This window comes from Heterodontus francisci, chromosome 13, assembly GCF_036365525.1.
Source record: "Heterodontus francisci isolate sHetFra1 chromosome 13, sHetFra1.hap1, whole genome shotgun sequence".
NCBI classification, from domain to species: Eukaryota; Metazoa; Chordata; class Chondrichthyes; order Heterodontiformes; family Heterodontidae; genus Heterodontus; species Heterodontus francisci.
In genome coordinates, this window is record NC_090383.1 from 108,952,322 (window position 1) to 108,970,759 (window position 18,438).

Below are 18,438 nucleotides of genomic sequence, written 5' to 3' on the forward strand. Positions count from 1 at the left end.
CACAACTTACTTTCCTACCTATCTTTGTGTCATCAGCAAATGTAGTAACCATACCTTTGGTCCCTTCATCTAAGTCATGTATGTAAATTGTAAAAAAAAGTTGAGGCCTCGGCACTGATCCCTGTGGCACACCACTCGTTACAACTTGCCAACCAGAAAATGACCCATTTATGCCTACTCTCTGTTTCCTGTTAGCTAGCCAATCTTCAATCCATGCCAATATGTTACCCCCTCCAACATGAGCTTTTATTTTCTGCAATAACCTTTGATGTGGCACCTTATCAAATACCTTCTGGAAATCTAAGTACAATACATTCACCGGTTCCCCTTTATCCACAGCACATGTAATTCCCTCAAAGAACTCCAATAAATTATTTAAACATGAATTCCCTTTCACAAAACCATGTTGACTCTGCCTGATTACCTTGAATTTTTCTAAATGCCCTGCTATAACGTCTTTAATAATAGCTTCTAACATTTTTCCTAAGACAGATGTTAAGCTAATTGGCCTGTAGTTTCCTGTTTTCTGTCTCCCTCCCTTTTTGATTAAAGGAGTTACACTGGCTATTTTCCAATTTAATGGAACATTCCCCGAATCTAACCACTTCTTTTAACACCCTAGGATGAAGTCCATCAGGACCTGCGGACTTGTCAGCCTGCAGCTCCAACAATTTGTTTAGTACCACTCCCCTGGTGATTGTAATTTTCTTGAGTTCCTCCCTCCCTTCCATTTCCTGACTTACAGCTAATACTGGGATGTTACTTGTATCCTCAGTAGTGAAGACCGATGCAAAATATCTGTTCAATTCATCTGCCATCTTCTTATTATCCATTATTAATTCCGCAGACTCACTTTCTACAGGACCACGCTCACTTTAACTCTTTTATTTTTAAAATATGAACAGAAACTCTTACTATCTGTCTTTATATTTCTAGCTAGCTTTCTCTTATACTCTAATTTTACCTTCCTTATCAATCTTTTAGTCATTCTTTGCTGTTTTTGATATTCTGTCCAATCTTCTGACCTGCCTCCCATCTTTGCGCAATTATAGGCTTTTTCTTTAAGTTTGATACCATCTTTAACTGTTTTAGTTAACCACGGATGGCGGGTTCCACCCTTGGAATTTTTCTTTCTCGTTGAAATGTATCTATACTGTGTATTCTGAAATATCCCCTTAAATGTCTGCCATTTCTGTTGGCCTATCCCTTAACCTGATCTGCCAGTTCACTTTAGCTGGCTTTGCTTTCATGCCCTCATAATTACCCTTATTTAAGTGTAAAATACTAGTCTTGGACCCAACTCTTCTCTCCCTCAAACTGAATGTAAAATTCAATCATATTATGATTGCTGCTACCTAGGGGCGCCTTAACTATGAGATCATTAATTAATCCTATCTTGTTGCACAATACCAGGTCTAGTATAGCCTGCTCTCTGGTTGGCTCCAGAACATATTGTTCCAAGAAATTATCCCAAAAACATTCTATGTACTCCTCATCTAGGCTACCTCTGCCCATCTGATTTTTCCAGTCTATATGTAGGTTAAAATCCCCCATAATTAACACTGTACCTTTCTGACAAGCTGCCATTATTTTTTCCTTTATACCCCATCCTACAGTGTGGTTAATGTTAGGTGGCCTGTATACCACTCCTACAAGTGACTTCTTGCCTTTATGATTTCTCATCTCTACCCAAACTGCTTCGACATCCTGGTCTCCTGAAATTAGGTCAAGAAAACCTAAAATAATTTGATAGCAAATTAACCAACATTTGTAATATATACATATACTGGACAGAAATTCAGGCCCAGTCAATTTTCAAAGAAACCCCCAATTTGTCTGATGACAACATCACACTTAATAAGCCTGAATAAAAAATGACACTGCATTTTTGAAGTTAGATTTGGTAATTATATTGGTGCTGGATTGATAAAAAGTTTATTATAGCATTGCCTAACTTTCTAATTCCAAATTATATCACTACGTGGGGAAACAAAGGGTAAAAGTTGTATTATTTTAACCAGATAAAAGCAAATGTTTATCATTTGTAACATGGTTGAAATTTCTTCAAGCATCAGTTCTTTCCAACTTTTTTAGTTAATCATTTTGAAATTATCTCATGTTCAAAATCATTTCAGTCCCTCTATAGTGACTAATTATGCCATTAACTTCCATTCAGCCTCTGGTCAAGTCACATGATCAGGGTAAATGTAGCAATAGTGCTAACAGCTCTGACAGGAAAGCAGGACTGTTTGCTTCACTTAGCAGCTGACAGTAGGTCCAAACCAAAGCAGTGCCAAAACAATTTGCAGTGGAGACTAGGTACTGGACAATATTGTGCCAAAGCAATTTACACACTACTTTTTGTCACTTCAGATGTCAAAGCAATGACAGAGCTTCCCCAGACAACACACAAGGTAGCTTAACAGCTGCCTGAAGCTACCTGCAAACCATTTAGAATAGGCAACTAATTATACCCAACAGATTGCATCATCACTCTTAATCAGAGTTGATCAATAGAATAAAAGAAAAACATGTCACCTCAGAGAGACAAGTGAGATGCACTAACAAAAGAGATTTAAGGAAAATTCTTTAGCAACCAAGCTTGATACATCCTTATCATTTTGGTTCAGTAATGTACATGAACTTCATGTTAAGCAATTTAGCATTGGTTTCACAAAAATATATTTTCTCAGTTTAATCGTGAAATGGCTACTCTTCAAATATCTTTAACTTACTTCCGTGAAGTCATTTTGTTTTAGTTTGTGAGTGAGTTTTTATTTTACACTCAAGATGACAAATGTAAGAAAGATCTTGTAATATGCTTTTAAAGTTATTTTCTTGCTTTTTCCTCTAACTCTCAAATTATAGTGCACCATTTTCACCTTAAGGACGATTTTGTAGGAATATATTAAGCTCTAAGCACAGAACCTGGTGGAAGTTGGGTGAATCTGCTAAGCGGAGTGGCTTGCTAAACAGAGTGATGACAGGAATCTGGTGAGAGTAGGAATTCGGTGCAGAGGGGAAAGAAAGTGCTAAGTAATTTAACCAAGAGGCAACAGTAAATAAATATATAAACAATGAGAGTAATTCATTAGATCTAAGGGGATAAAATTTTAAATGAACAAACAACTTCCAACTTTCCAGGGAGAGGGATGGAGTCAGTGGCTAGGCAACAGTGGCTATGCAACGAGCGGTTAGGATTTGGAATGCACTGCCTGATTGGATGGTGGAAACAGAGTCAACAGCAGCTTTCAAAAGGTAATTGGATAAGTACTTGGAGGAAAAAAATGCAGGGATATGGGAAAAGAGTCAGGGAGCAAAACCAATGGAATTGCTCTTCCAAAGGGCAGTCACAGGCCTGATATATATGGTCAAGAAAAAATGAGGTTCACAGAAACAGCAAATGATAGAGCAAGATTGCAAAATGACCTAGTATGGTGATTATAAATAGCTTTGGTAAGGGAACAGCATTCTGCATGGTTTTGTTCTCGGTCCCCTACTGGTTACAACATGCATAAGTCATACAAGTTATACAATTTGCTGCTGGTGAACAGACTGATAGAATATTAAGAAATCTGGAGTAATTAAGTTGATCAGATAAGAAATGACAGACAGATGTTGAAAAATGTAAAGATGTGCATGCTGGAAGAGGAAATAAATTCTGTTCACAATCAATGGACATTAATTAACTGATGTTAATAGATCACTTAAGGGCCTCAATTAGCATTTGTGCAGGAAGGTGGTCATTGGCCTATGCCACCCCCGGAAAGATCGCTTGGCGATGGGCCCCACGCCCCCCCATCGCAAGACGCCGTGCCACGCTCCCCCCCCAGGGGTACACATAAAATCCCAGCCAATCTCTTGTTTTGAAATGTCCATTATCGAAGGTTGGAGAAAAATGATTATTAATTTTAAATGAATAGAATGGGAATAGAGGGATATGGTCCCCGGAAGTGCAGAAGGTTTTAGTTTAGACAGGCATCAAGATCGGTGCAGGCTTGGAGGGCCGAATGGCCTGTTCCTGTGCTGTACTGTTCTTTGTAATCCAGCAACAGTACATGATCACTGCAAAGCTGTTACCCACAAAGCATTTCATGTACTGAGGTTAAACAGCATTCAACTTGAAGTTGAAACAAACTACCTTGTCCTTACACCGATCATTGGTGAAGACACATTTGGTATACTGTGAGAAACTGGGGTACCTAGCCTTCAACAGAACAGACACAGAAGAGGGTTAACAGAAAAGTCATGAGGAACATTCAAGCACTAAGGGCTCATAGTTATGAAGAGAGACTCACAAACCTGAATTTGTTTTCATTAGATAAAAGAAAGCGAGTAGACATGATGGGCTGAATTTTGTGTTGGAGATGGGGTTCTGATACCAGGCCAAAAAGGCAGTGGAAAGCTTGCCCCTGTCTTTTCGTGTCCCTCTGGACCAATTCTCTGGTGTTTTCAAGGCTAACTATCCCAGCGCCAGGATCCACGTCCCTTTGAAGACGGGGATCCCGCCTCCAAAAGCTGCCAACCAGAGGGCTGGCAGCTCAGCAGTATCAGCACTGCCACCAGGAGCGGTGGCCACTATCGGTACTGCAGAGGCCTCGGACCCAAGCCCAGCGCTGCAACTCAACCTCAGGTATGTGAGGTGAGGTTGCCGGGGCCAGTGCCAATGGCCCCAGCAAGGGGGGGGGGGGGGGGTGGGGGGGGCCGGTCATGCAGTCCGGGCAGGAGGGGGTCGGCGGGGCGGGGGTGTAAACTGGTTCTCGGAAGGGGTTCTCTGTGGGTCACAGATTGCCCACGGAGGAGGGACACCCCCCCATTCTCTCAGGAAAGGCACCTCATATTACAAGGCATCCTCCTCATGGCAGAGGCCTGCCACGTCGCTGGCCAGATCCCAGCGGCAGTGGGAAGAGGCCCTTAATTGATGTTAATAGGCCATTTAAGGGCCTCAATTGGTCTCTGGGCAGGAAGGCCTATCCCACCCCTGGAAAGATCACTTAGCGATGGGCCCCCTGCCTCAATATCCGTGCCACTGCCTTGGGGGCCACATAAAATCCCAGTCAATCTCTTTTTGAAGGCTGAAAGGAATGGATACTCTCGGCACAAGCAGCTCATTTAGCTTGTACTGAAAGTGCAGAACTGGAGGGAAGATGGAGAAATCAACAAGCGCATGGGTAAGGCTTCCACTGCTATGTCCAGACTGGCCAAGAGAGTGTGGGAAAATGGCGCACTGACACAGAACACAAAAGTCCGAGTGTATCAGGCCTGTGTCCTCAGTACCTTGCTCTATGGCAGCGAGGCCTGGACATCGTATGCCAGCCAAGAGCGACATCTCAATTCATTCCATCTTCGCTGCCTCCGGAGAATACTTGGCATCAGGTGGCAGGACCGTATCTCCAACACAGAAGTCCTCGAGGCGGCCAACATCCCCAGCTTATACACAGTACTGAGTCAGCGGCGCTTGAGATGGCTTGGCCATGTGAGCCGCATGGAAGATGGCAGGATCCCCAAAGACACATTGTACAGCGAGCTCGCCACTGGTATCAGACCCACCGGCCGTCCACGTCTCTGCTTTAAAGATGTCTGCAAACGCGACATGAAATCCTGTGACACTGATCACAAGTCGCGGGAGTCAGTTGCCAGCGTTCGCCAGAGCTGGCGGGCAGCCATAAAGACGGGGCTAAAATGTGGCGAGTCGAAGAGACTTAGTAGTTGGCAGGAAAAAAGACTGAAGCGCAAGGGGAGAGCCAACTGTGTAACAGCCCCGACAAACAAATTTCTCTGCAGCACCTGTGGAAGAGCCTGTCACTCTAGAAGTGGCCTTTATAGCCACTCCAGGCGCTGCTTCACAAACCACTGACCACCTCCAGGTGCGTTATCCATTGTCTCTCGAGATAAGGAGGCCCAAAAGAAAAAAAGAAAGGAGGGAATATTGAACTTATGAAATTAACAAAGCACAACGACATAGATTTCCCAATAAACCACAGAATCACAGAATAATACAGTGCAGAAGAGGCCCTTCAGCCCATCGAGTCTGCATCGATGCATTAAAACACCTGACCTGTCTACCTAATCCCATTTGCCAGCACTTGGCCCATAGCCTTGAATGTTATGATGTGCCAAGTGCTCATCCAGGTACTTTTTAAAGGATGTGAGGCAACCTGCATCTACCACCCTCCCAGGCAGGGCATTCCAGACCGTCACCACCCTCTGGGTAAAAAAGTTCTTCCTCAAGTCCCCCTTAAATCTCCTGCCCCTCACCTTAAACTTGTGACCCCTCGTAATTGACCCTGCAACTAAGGGGAACAGCTGCTCTCTATCCACCCTGTCCATGCCCCTCATAATCTTGTACACCTCGATCAGGTCACCCCTCAGTCTTCTCCGCTCCAGCGAAAACAACCCAAGCCTATCCAACCTCTCGTCATAGCTTAAATGTTCCATCCCAGGCAACATCCTGGTGAAACGCCTCTGCACCCCCGCCAATGCAATCACATCCTTCCTATAATGTGGCGACCAGAATTGCACACAGTACTCCAGCTGTGGCCTTACCAAAGTTCTGTACAACTCCAATATGACCTCCCTGCTTTTGTAATCTATGCCTCGATTGATAAAGGCAAGTGTCCCATATGCCTTTTTCACCACCCTATTAACCTGCCCTTCTGCCTTCAGAGATCTATGGACAAAAACGCCAAGGTCCCTTTGTTCCTCAGAACTTCCCAGTGTCAGGACATTCATTGAATACTTCCGTGTCACATTACTCCTTCCAAAGTGTATCGCCTCACACTTTTCAGGGTTAAATTCCATCTGCCACTTTTCTGCCCATTTGACCATCCCGTCTATATCTTCCTGTAACCCAAGACACTCAACCTCACTGTTAACCACTCGGCCAATCTTTGTGTCATCCACAAACCTACTGATCCTACCCCCCCACATAGTCATCTATGTCGTTTATATAAATGACAAACAATAGGGGACCCAGCACAGATCCCTGTGGTACGCCACTGGACACTGGCTTCCAGTCACTAAAACAGCCGTCTGTCATCACTGTCTCCTACAGCTAAGCCAATTTTGAACCCACCTTATCAAGTTACCTTGTATCCCAAGTGCATTTGCTTTCTTGATAAGTCTCCCATGTGGGACCTTGTCAAAGGCTTTGCTGAAATCCATGTAAACTACATCAACTGCACTACCCTCATCTACACACCTGGTCACATGCTCAAAAAATTCAATCAAATTTGTTAGGCATGACCTCCCTCTGACAAAGCCATGCTGACTATTCCTAATCAAATTTTGCCTCTCCAAGTGGAGATAGATTCTCTCCTTCAGAATTTTCTCCAATAGTTTCCCTACCACTGACATGAGGCTCACTGGTCTGTGGTTCCCTGGCTTATTTCTACAACCTTTCTTAAATAGTGGGACCACATTAGCTGTTCTCCAGTCCTCTGGCACCTTCCCCGTGGCCACAGAGAGGAATTAAAAATTAGGGTCAGAGCACCTGCAATCTCCACCCTCGCCTCCCACAGCATCCTGCGACACAAATTGTCCGGACCTGGAGATTTGTCCACTTTTAAGCCTTCCAAAACCTCCAATACCTTGTCACTCCCTCTGACAATTTGCTCAAGAACCTCACAGTCTCTCTCTCCAAGTTAACTCTCTCCAAGTTAATGCTGAGTCAATTAACCCATTTTTAAAGAAAGTTGTATATCAGTTTAGAAATTAGTTTGAAAGTTAAGGGAAGGCAGTCGTTGGCCTATCCCGCCCCGGAAAGATCACTTGGCGATGGACCCCCGCCCACCCCCCCCTTCACAATACGACGTGCCATCCCCCTGCCTCAGGAGGCCACATAAAATCTCAGCCTATCTCTTTTAGAAGGTGTTACAGGGTTTCCATTTTTGGTTAAAATTTGAGAATCTATATTTTAAAAACTAAAAAGGGTTTCATGGATATTGAATCATCTGGAGATTGCTGAACTATGTCAGTTTTTTTTTCAAAGGAAGGTCAACAAAAGGTTGACCAGTAAACAAAACAAGTTTCTACTGGAAGGCATATGATTTCAAGTAAACATAGCAGGGGGTGTTGTGACAAGACAGGATTTACGAACATAGGACTTGGCTGGAAAAAGCTGGTTTCAATTTGAACTGTTAAAAGCCAGCTGGGTTTTGGATAAAAAGAGGCAGTTGGAGTTTGTTTATGGACCTGGCAGGAGATTAGAAGAAAATCTAGACAACTGTTACCTCTCTTTGAAGAATCCCTGCTCTGGAAAAGAAAAATCCTGTATGAAGTTGTACTGTTACCTCCTGTATTTTGAAGAAATCCAGAATGTTTGCAGAAACCTTGCATCTTTAAAAGAACTGTGCATAAAATGTGTGAGAAATGAAACCTTTGTTGCTGCAAACCTGTTGTAAGACCTATGTGAAGCCGTCTATAGTTGAATTTCTTTGAACACCTACCCAATAGACTATTCATAAACATCTGCTGGAAAGATTCCTAGTGGCAGCCACCTACTTGACTTTGGGACACCTCACCAAAACAAGGGACTTCCATTTCTTCTCTTCAGTATAAGTTTTTTTTATTCTTTCTATTTCTTTGTAACGGCTGGAAACAAAAATCCCATTTTTTTCCCCCCCAGTTAACCAGATATGTATGTGAGTGTGCTTGGGCTAGGATAAAAATGAGGGGCTTTAATATTTCAATTCACATATATATTTACTTCATTATTGGTTAAGACTTGGTCTTAAATAAATGGATAATTTTGTTGTTTATTGAAGAAACCTGGTTGGTGTGCTTTATTCTAGGGACAAGTAGAGTATCTAATTGACTGTTTCGGTAAGTGGGAAAATTTATTGATATGTTGTGACCTGTGGAGAAGTGGGACTGAATTAACAATGCACTCCTCCTGCCTCAGTCATAACAAAGGCTGAAAGGAATGGATACAAGCAGCTCATTTAGCTTGTACTGGAAGTGCAGAACTGGAGGGAATATTTAACTTATGAAATTAACAAAGCTCAACTGCATAGATTTCCCAATAAGCCTGTTAATGCTGAGTCAATTAACCCATTTAAAAAAAAGAACAGTTGTACATCTGGTTAGAAATGTGTTTGAAATTTAAGGGGTTAAGTACAGATAAAAATCACTGACTGCTGTGTGGAACCTGGGCTTATCAAATGCTGGAACTGTGAAGGTTTCTTGCAAAAGGTGGCAAATGGCCTAGCGTGTATAATGCAGAATGCAAACTTAAATAGGCATGATATGCATTCTAGAATTTTGCTCATTTTATCTTGGGAGAGGGAAGGAAGAAAATTTGCAAGATTTTTGACTAGTCGTTTAGTCGTACAGAACTTGAGTATTGCTGAAAATAGAGACATGCTGTTGAAGCTTTTCATCTTGCACTCATCAGGACATCCGCAAGAATAACCAATGTAAGGGAAAACAACAAATTATACTGCATGAGAAGAGAGTGCTGATTGGTTGGCAAGTGAACTCTGATTGGTAGAGGCGTTGCCATGGAGAATGCACCAGTTTATGGTGACTGACAGTTAACTGCCAAGCTTGGTTTGAAATTTAAACCAGGTAGCTTGACTCTTGATTGGTCATGGCATTGCCCTGAGGAATGAACCAGCGAACAGCTGTCATTTACTTTGTTCAGCTGAAACAGGCGCAATGTTTGCACATATTCTTTCTGTCTGCATAGAGCAGGGCTCTGTGTATTAATATATGTAGCTTCCAGTATGCGCAAATGCGCCACACTGCGAGCCCTACTGACAATCCTAAATTGGTTAAATTCTTAGCAAACAGTTGATTATTTAGCAAATGTTATCCAATCGCAGAATCACACCTAATGTTGGACACTGTGTTTTGAGTTTTGCTGTTCGGGTACTGCCTGTACCTTGCCTGTTGCGAACAGCAGAAGGGATATGTTGTTTGATAGGATCCAGTCTTTGGGACGTACAGCCTATAGTAGCAGCGTGAAACAGCTAGCTTTACCTGTTGCTCAAAGTTTCAGGATACATTACTCTTCCAGGGTAATTTGAGGTACGCTTGACACTTTTCAGGACCGAAAAAGACGGCCTTAGGTCCATTCATAAGTTTGTGCGATATACAGCGAGAAATGATCTGATCAGGGTAGCCATAGTCATGCTGGATATCTTTGATTTACCCTATTTCAGCATCAAGCCTGCATGGTGAGCAAATGGCTTGGGCCCTATTTACGAGGTTGCCTATAAAGCCAATCTTACAGCGCATGGAACTGTAAGAATCCCAACACGTGTATTGACCACTGAAGGTAGGTTTGCGGTAGACTGTGGTAGAGAACATTTTGATTAAATGGGGTAGGTTAGCATAATGAAATGTGTTATATATGTTTTGTTTCCTTACTCCACACCTCCCTGTGGTAAACAATGTTTTATAAAAGGCATCATCAATACTGAAACTGAGTGAAAAATAGTTGAAACTTCCATTATAGTGAAGCAGTACCTCTAACTTTTCCCATCTCCTCTCCCACAAAACAGCGACTCTTTTGGTAGCTGCTTTCTGATACCTCCTAATAATTGGCCAATTTTCTCTTTCCAACCTTGATAGAGCTTGATTGTAAATATGATCAAATTATCAATTATCACATGATGTTCATCTTCCAGAAGTTGCTGGATAGTCATCAGGGTCCAGTCAATTTTTCTCATCCCTAGGCCAGGGTTAGAGTCTAATTGTACCATCTCTTGTCTTTCAGCTGAGATTACCTAACCAGTAGTCCAACCAGCATGCACTAGTTTTAAAATATTTCAAAAACCTCTCAATAGAAATATAACTTAAAAGCAAGCCTTTTGCAGAATCTTGTGTTTTTAATTTTGGATGGCGGTGTGTGCGTGTGTGCACCCGCACGTGTTTTTATGTGCCGGCATGCATACATTTTTAAAAATGTTTTAAAGTATCTGATTTGCTTCCATAATTCCAAGAATCATTTCTGATGAGAAGTATGTTCTAAAGTTCCTGGTCTCATTAGATCATCACACCATGCTACTCTTTCCATTTCTAAATCAACTGGCAGCCAATGTTATTTAATGAGGGAGGGAGAAAGATGATTGATTGCGAGCTCGCTTTTGTCCTTATGCTCAGCTTCTGTAAGACCCAATTTAAGACAATGATCACCTGAGTGACCCATGAGTCAAAGTACTATGCATATAAAAACGTCAGAAAACAAATTAGTAATACTGAACTTGGGTTAAATTACTGAACATGTTACTGTGACTTCCTTTTCAAGCAATAAATTTAATGTAAATTGCAATATTGAAGTACCGTCATCCTAAAATGCATAGCAGTAACTTCACGAGACCCCTTTTTGATGATAGTAATTTAGTGCAGATTTTTTTTTCAGAAAAGCTCGATTTTCTTCAGGTCTTGTACAAATCAATTGATGGGAGCCATTGCTAACAATCGTGTCTCATGTTCCAGTTGTCACTGCACTTACTTTAGTTAGGAAAAGTTTTGTCAGCTCCTGGATAAAGTATTTTTTAATGATGGGGTATGAGAAAAATGGGAAGTTAAAAAGAAACTGATCTGCATAAAACGCTAGTTAGGCCACAGCTGGAGTATTGTGTACAGTTCCGGTCGCCACACTACAGGAAGGATGTGATTGCACTGAAGAGGGTGCAGAGGAGATTCACCAGTATGTTGGCTGGGCTGGAGCATTTCAGCTATGAAGAGAGGCTGGATAGGCTGGGATTGTTTTCCTTAGAGCAGAGGAGGCTGAGGGGAGACCTGATTGAGGTATGCAAAATTATGAGGGGGTAGATAGGAAGAAACTTTTTCCCTTAGTGGAGGGGTCAATAACCAGGGGGCATAGATTCAAGGTAAGAGGCAGGAGGTTTAGAGGGGATTTGAGGAAATATTTTTTCATCCAGAGAGTTGGAATCTGGAACACACTGCCTGAAGAGGTGGTAGAGGCAGGAACCCTCACGACATTTAAGTAGTATTTAGATGAGCACTTGAAAGGCCATAGCATACAAGGCTATGGGCCAAGTGCTGGAAAATGGGATTAGATTAGATAGGTTCTTGATGGTCGGCACGGACACAATGGGCTGAAGGGCCTGTTTCTGTGCTGTATAACTCTATGACTGTATGGGCCCGCTCTCCCCTGTTTAAATATATAGTTTTTTTCTAGCTGATTAGTGCTGTTTAAAATGTATAATTCTTTCTGTTGTAGGTTAGTGTAAAGCAGCATTGCCATGCCATTATCAGAACATAGTTACTGCAGGTTTTTATTTGGGAGATGCAAATAGAGTGGGGTTATTGAAATAACATTCCTTCGTAATTAATAACAATCCTAAAGAATTGATGATTGGGAAGCAAAGGAAGAAAATAAATCATGTAATAAATCCATATTTCACTATTGTGCCTGATAGTATCATGCACAGGAGAGCTATTCGGATTGTCCATCTCACGCGTACATCATGTTAGATTTAAACCATAGATTAGTTTGCAAATGATGCTAAAATATGTATTTTTGCCTGCAGTCACTTTTTGCTACAGATAACAAAGAGTATTTCTTGCAGATAGCAGCAAGGGATTTTCAAATGGTGTCACTGGTTAAACTCCTGCCATAGTTCAGTTAGTGCATGTTTGTAACTGATCAGATTTTAAAACCCACATGTTGCATGAAAGTTTTAACGGTAAAATAAAACCCCAACATTGTGCCTTGAAGCATTACATTTTGTATTAAGTTAGTTGATCTTCTATGGCATGGACAAATGTGAGTTAATTAAGGAAAGCCAGCATGGATTTCTTAAGGGAAAATCATGTTTAACTAACTTGCTGGAGTTTTTTTGAGGAGGTAACAGAGAGGGCAATGCTGTTGATGTGGTGTACATGGACTTTCAAAAGGCATTTGATACAGTGCCACACAACAGACGTGAACAAACTTGTAGCTCACGGAATAAAAGGGACGGTAGCAACAAGGATAGGAAATTGGCTGAGTGACAGGATCAAAGAGTAGTGGTTAATGGATGTTTTTCGGGCTGGAGGAAGGTTTGTAGTGGAGTTCCCCAGGGATCAGTGTTGGGACTCGCACTTTTCCTGATATATGTTAATAACCTAGGTGTACAGGGCACAATTTCAAAGTTTGCAGATGATACAAAACTTGGAAGCATTGTGAACTGTGAGGAGGAATGTGTAGAATTTCAATGCAGAGAAATGTGAAGTGATTCATTTTGGTAGGAAGAACATGGAGAGACAATATAAAGGGTACAATTCTAAAGGGTACAATTCTAAAGGGGGTGCAGGAGCAGAGGGACATAGGTGTATATATGCATAAGTCACTAAAGGTGGCAGGACAGATTGAGAGCACAGTTAATAAAGCATACAGTATCCTGGGCTTTATTAATAGGGGAATAGAGTACAAGGAAATTATGTTGAACTTGTCTAAGACACTAGCTCGGCCTCAGCTGGGGTACTGCGTCCAGTGGCGCAGTGGTTATCCCCGCAGCATCACAGCTCCAGGGACCAGGGTTCAATTCTGGGTACTGCCTGTGCGGAGTTTGCAAGTTCTCCCTGTGACCGTGTGGGTTTTCGCCGGGTGCTCCGGTTTCCTCCCACAGCCAAAGACTTGCAGGCGATAGGTAAATTGGCCATTGTAAATTGCCCCTAGTGTAGGTAGGTGGTAGTGAATATGGGATTACTGTAAGGTTAGTATAAATGGGTGGTTGTTTGTCGGCACAGACTCGGTGGGCCGAAGGGCCTGTTTCAGTGCTCTATCTCTAAATAAAATAAATAAAAATAAAATAAAATTCCGGGTGCCGCACTTAAGAAAAGACATGAGGGCACTGGAGAGAGTACAGAAAAGATTCATGAGAATGGCTCCAAGAATGAGGAATTTCAGTTATGAAGACAGATTGGAGAAGTTAGGACTGTTTTCCTTGGAGAAGAGAAGGCTGAGAGGTGATTTGACAGAGATATTCAAAATCACGAGGGGTCTGGAGAGAGTAGATAGAGAGAAAACGCTCCAACTTGTGAAAGGATCGAGAACGAGAGGGCGCAGATTTAAAGTATTTGGTAAGAGAAGCAAAAGTGACATGAGGAAAATCTTTTTCACACAGCGAGCATTTAAGATCTGAAATGCTCTGCCTGAGAACGTGGTGGAGGCAGGTTCAATTGAAGCATTCAAAAGGGAATTAGACAGTTATATGAAAGGGAAGAATTGCAAGATTACGGGGAGAAGGCAGGGGAATGGAACTGAGGGAGTTACTCTTTCAGAGAGCCGGTGTGGACATGATGGGCAGAATGGCCTCCTTCTACACTGTAACAATTCTGTGATTGTTCACAACAGGTCAGCGGGTTAAGTTATAAGCAAGTGGAAGTGGATGTGATGAGGCATTAATTATGACAGTTGAGAGAAGGTTATTTGATGTGTAAGGTTTTCAAAGGGCTATTGAAGTAATTAAGTGAGCATTGGTAAGGAATCCATTAGCTATCTTTGTAAAGGGCAGTTGGTACTTGAGGAAAGTAGTGAAATGGGAAGGAAAAATGGTTGGTAGTTGCAGAGGTAGAGGATGTAATAGTGAGGAGATACCCTGTAACCCTGGAGATTTTGGGTGCGTGGCTGCAGGGATAAAAAGGGACAGTAAGGAATAGGAATTGAAAAAAAATGACAGGGAAAAGGAATTCCAAAAGAAACAGAGTGGGACCCAAAACTTGGGATAGTGGTGAACAGCTGTCAATAAAAAAGCTTGGAGAAAACATAAAACATACTGCAATGAAGGTAATGAAAGTAGAGCTGAGAAAGAAAAAAAACAATAGGAGTATATGAGAAGCACGATGCATTAGGTTTTTAAAAGGAGAGCAGAAAAATAAAAAAACGTACACCAAGGATATTGGGGAAAAAAGTATTTGGAAAACACAAAGCAGGCAACAGGCCTTGGAAAAAGAGTTAAAAAAAAAAGATAATGTGGATTTTTAAAAAAGCATGTCTCTTGCCAATGCAGCCATTGCATGCGCAAGCTCCGTGCCCTCCGTCACATGGGCGCATCTGCAAATTTGCCAGGATCAACTCGTGCATGTGTACATTGACCTCAGAATTGACGTTACGGTGCGTTGAGAGTGAGCGAGCAAGCGACCGACTGACTGACCAGGGGCAAAGAGCAGTGAGGAATGAGTGGCTGGGGCAACAAGGCGGGGGGACAAGGGATGGGAGTGGGAGGAGGAACGAGCTGCGGTGCGGTGGGGGAGAAGGAATGAGTGGCAAGCGGGGGAGGAGAGGGAAAGCGGCGAGCAGTTGGCCAGGAAGCAACAGGGAAGAGCCGCGAAGATTGAAATGGTGAACAGTGGATAGGAGGGAGTAGGTAGGAGAAATTGCAATTGAAGCTGCGAGTGGTTGTGCGGGAGGGAGTGGCGATTGAGGCTGCGAGTGGTTAGGCGGGAAGGTGCAGGGAGGAGAAGCGGCGATTGAAGTAACGGGCAGTTGGGCGGAAGGAGCAGCGATTGAAGTAACGAGCAGTTGGGCGGGAAGGAGCAGCGATTGAAGTAGCGAGCAGTTGGGCGGGAAGGAGCAGCGACTGAAGTAACGAGCAGTTGGGCGGGAAGGAGCAGCGATTGAAGTAGCGAGCAGTTGGGCGGGAAGGAGCAGCGATTGAAGTAACGAGCAGTTGGGCGGAAGGAGCAGCGATTGAAGTAGCGAGCGGTTGGGCGGAAGGAGCAGCGATTGAAGTAACGAGCAGTTGGGCGGGAAGGAGCAGCGATTGAAGTAACGAGCAGTTAGGCGGGAAGGAGCAGCGATTGAAGTAGCGAGCAGTTGGGCGGGAAGGAGCAGCGATTGAAGTAGCGAGCGGTTGGGCGGGAAGGAGCAGCGATTGAAGTAGCGAGCGGTTGGGCGGGAAGGAGCGGCGATTAAAGTAGCGAGCAGTTGGGCGGGAGGCAGCAGCGATTAAATTAGCGAACGGTTGGGCGGGAGGGTTCCGGGAGGAGAAGCGGCGATTGAAGTAGCAAGCGGTTGGGCGGGAGGGAGCGGCAACTAATGTAGCGAGCGGTTGGGCGGGAGGGTTCCGGGAGGAGAAGCGGCGATTAAAGTAGCGAGCGGCGACTGAAGTAGCAAGCGGTTGGGCGGGAGGGTTCCGGGAGGAGAATCGGCGATTGAAGTAGCGAGCGGTTGGGCGGGAGGAAGCGGCTATTAAAGTAGCGAGCGGTTGGGCGGGAGGGTTCCGGGAGGAGAATCGGCGATTGAAGTAGCGAGCGGTTGGGCGGGAGGGAGCGGCGCTTAAAGCTACGAGCGGTTGGGCGGGAGGGAGCAGTGATTGAAGTAGTGAGCGGTTGTGCGGGAGGGAGCGGCGATTGAAGTAGCGAGCGGTTGTGCGGGAGGGAGCGGCGATTGAAGTAGCGAGCGGTTGGGCGGGAGGGAGCGGCGATTGAAGTAGCGAGCGGTTGGGCGGGAGGGAGCGGCGATTGAAGTAGCGAGCGGTTGGGCGGGAGGGAGCGGCGATTGAAGTAGCGAGCGGTTGGGCGGGAGGGAGCGGCGATTGAAGTAGCGAGCGGTTGGGCGGGAGGGAGCGGCGATTGAAGTAGTGAGCGGTTGTGCGGGAGGGAGCGGCGATTGAAGTAGCGAGCGGTTGGGCGGGAGGGAGCGGCGATTGAAGTAGCGAGCGGTTGGGCGGGAGGGAGCGGCGATTGAAGTAGCGAGCGGTTGGGCGGGAGGGAGCGGCGATTGAAGTAGCGAGCGGTTGGGTGGGAGGGAGCGGCGATTAAAGCAGCGAGCGGTTGGGTGGCAGGAAGGGAGGACAAGAATTGGTGATTCAAACGGTGAGCTGTAGGGCGGGAGGGAAGGGGGAGGAGTGGTGATTGAAGAGGTGAGCAGTTGGAGGGAAGGGATGCGTGGGGACGAGAAGTGGTGATTCAAACGGCGAGCAGTTGGACAGGAGGGAGCGTGAGGAGGAGCGGTGATTGAAGAGGCGAGCGATTGGGTGGGGGAGAGCGGGAACAAAAAGCAGCAATTGAAGCAACAAGCAGCTTGGCAGGAAGGAGCGAGCGGAGATAGAAGCGGCCATTGGGAGGGTGGGGCATTTGCACTTTTTCGAGTGACTTTAATGGGCAATGCAGAGTTTATTTGCTTTTCTGTGCAAGATTGAGCAGCGCTATCTTTATTACAGGCAGCTGCCTGAGATGTCGCTGACAGTGATATTTCAGTCAACGATACTGCATTTGCGCATGTGTGAGTAGTGCGCCATCTAGTGGTTACGTTGTCAACAAATGCAGCCATAAAAAACGACAGGAAGATACCAATGCTGGGAAATGTACCGACAGAGAGCTGTTGCTGCAGTTAAGCATACTGGTCGCAAGGAACTGAAAGGATCAAAGCTGGTGGATCACATTATCCACTCAGCCAATCATAATGAATTAGATTCCACCAGAGCACCAACTTACAGACTTAGCTCGCAGAACTAAATCACAGATCAGTGTAAATGAAAAGCGTGACAGAAAAATAGAATGGAAAAAACGTTACATGACTCTCAAGAACTAAGTGAAAGGGAAGTTTTAATCTATAAGATAGGGATCAGTGATCTAAAATAACATAATATTCTGAGGTCCTGCTGCATTCATCTAATTAATGGCATCTATAGTATAAATATTAAAAAATACTGGACATCTAGCAGATCATGGCCAACTTTACTCTTGCAATTTATATTATCTAAATCTTCTAATTAGATTACAGCCTTGTAATCTGTTGCAACCCATCCAAGAACCTCCAGGAATATTTCAAAGACATTATCAGTATAATAGAAGATTAAATAATCTACTAAAAAGAGAAAAGTGTAGACTATCTGGACTTCAGCAGAAAGTATTTTACAGAATAATGATTTAGGATTAAAATTGATTTCCAAAAATCATATCTCAGCCCATAAAAAGTAACTTACTACTTTAAATATTTTCAACTGAAAGGCCAGCTCAGCTGTTATTTTTCAGTTGTTAGCTACATGTCACATAATATCATGGTCCCATCACAGCCTCTCCATTCTCCTTCCCTTCCACAAAGGCAACTGTCCAGAGTGTCTCTTTCATCCTTATAGTGAAGTGCTCACAGATTTCTTTCTGCATATGGTGCTATATAAATGAAAGTTGTCTTGGTAAAATTACTGCAAGACTTAAATGTTACACCAGTGATACAGCTTACTTATTTTATGAGCAGCAGTAATTGCTCTTACCACTCTGCGTTTGGGAAGACTAAGAGAGGTGTCCATTTCATCCTCCCCTGTAATATCTAGATTGGGACTGGAGCTGCAGTTCATTCGATCTTCCTCTTGCCTTTGAAGTCTATCTGCTACTGCTTGGATAGCTTCTGTCCATTCTTCCCTGAATATATAAAACAAAAGCAGCCTTTGGTATTAATGCAAATTCATACTCAGTGGTCGATCTGTAGAAGTTGTAAAGTATAGCCATGGAGATTTGTGTACTCTCATGGCTTTCATT

At 43.8% G+C, this 18,438-nt stretch overlaps 1 protein-coding gene across 7 annotated transcripts in view; it reads right to left on the reverse strand.

Moving 5' to 3' along the window:
* Positions 1-18,438, reverse strand: part of akt3a (v-akt murine thymoma viral oncogene homolog 3a) — a 538,604-nt gene that overhangs the window by 165,286 nt on the left and 354,880 nt on the right. For all 7 annotated transcript variants that reach the window (XR_010976283.1, XM_068045398.1, XM_068045396.1 and 4 more), the window contains one exon: positions 18,174-18,321. Coding sequence is in view for 6 of the 7 variants with exons in the window: in XM_068045398.1 (XP_067901499.1) it covers positions 18,174-18,321 (148 nt within the window). In the remaining variant the exon portion in view is untranslated. The remainder of the gene's footprint in view (positions 1-18,173; positions 18,322-18,438) is intronic.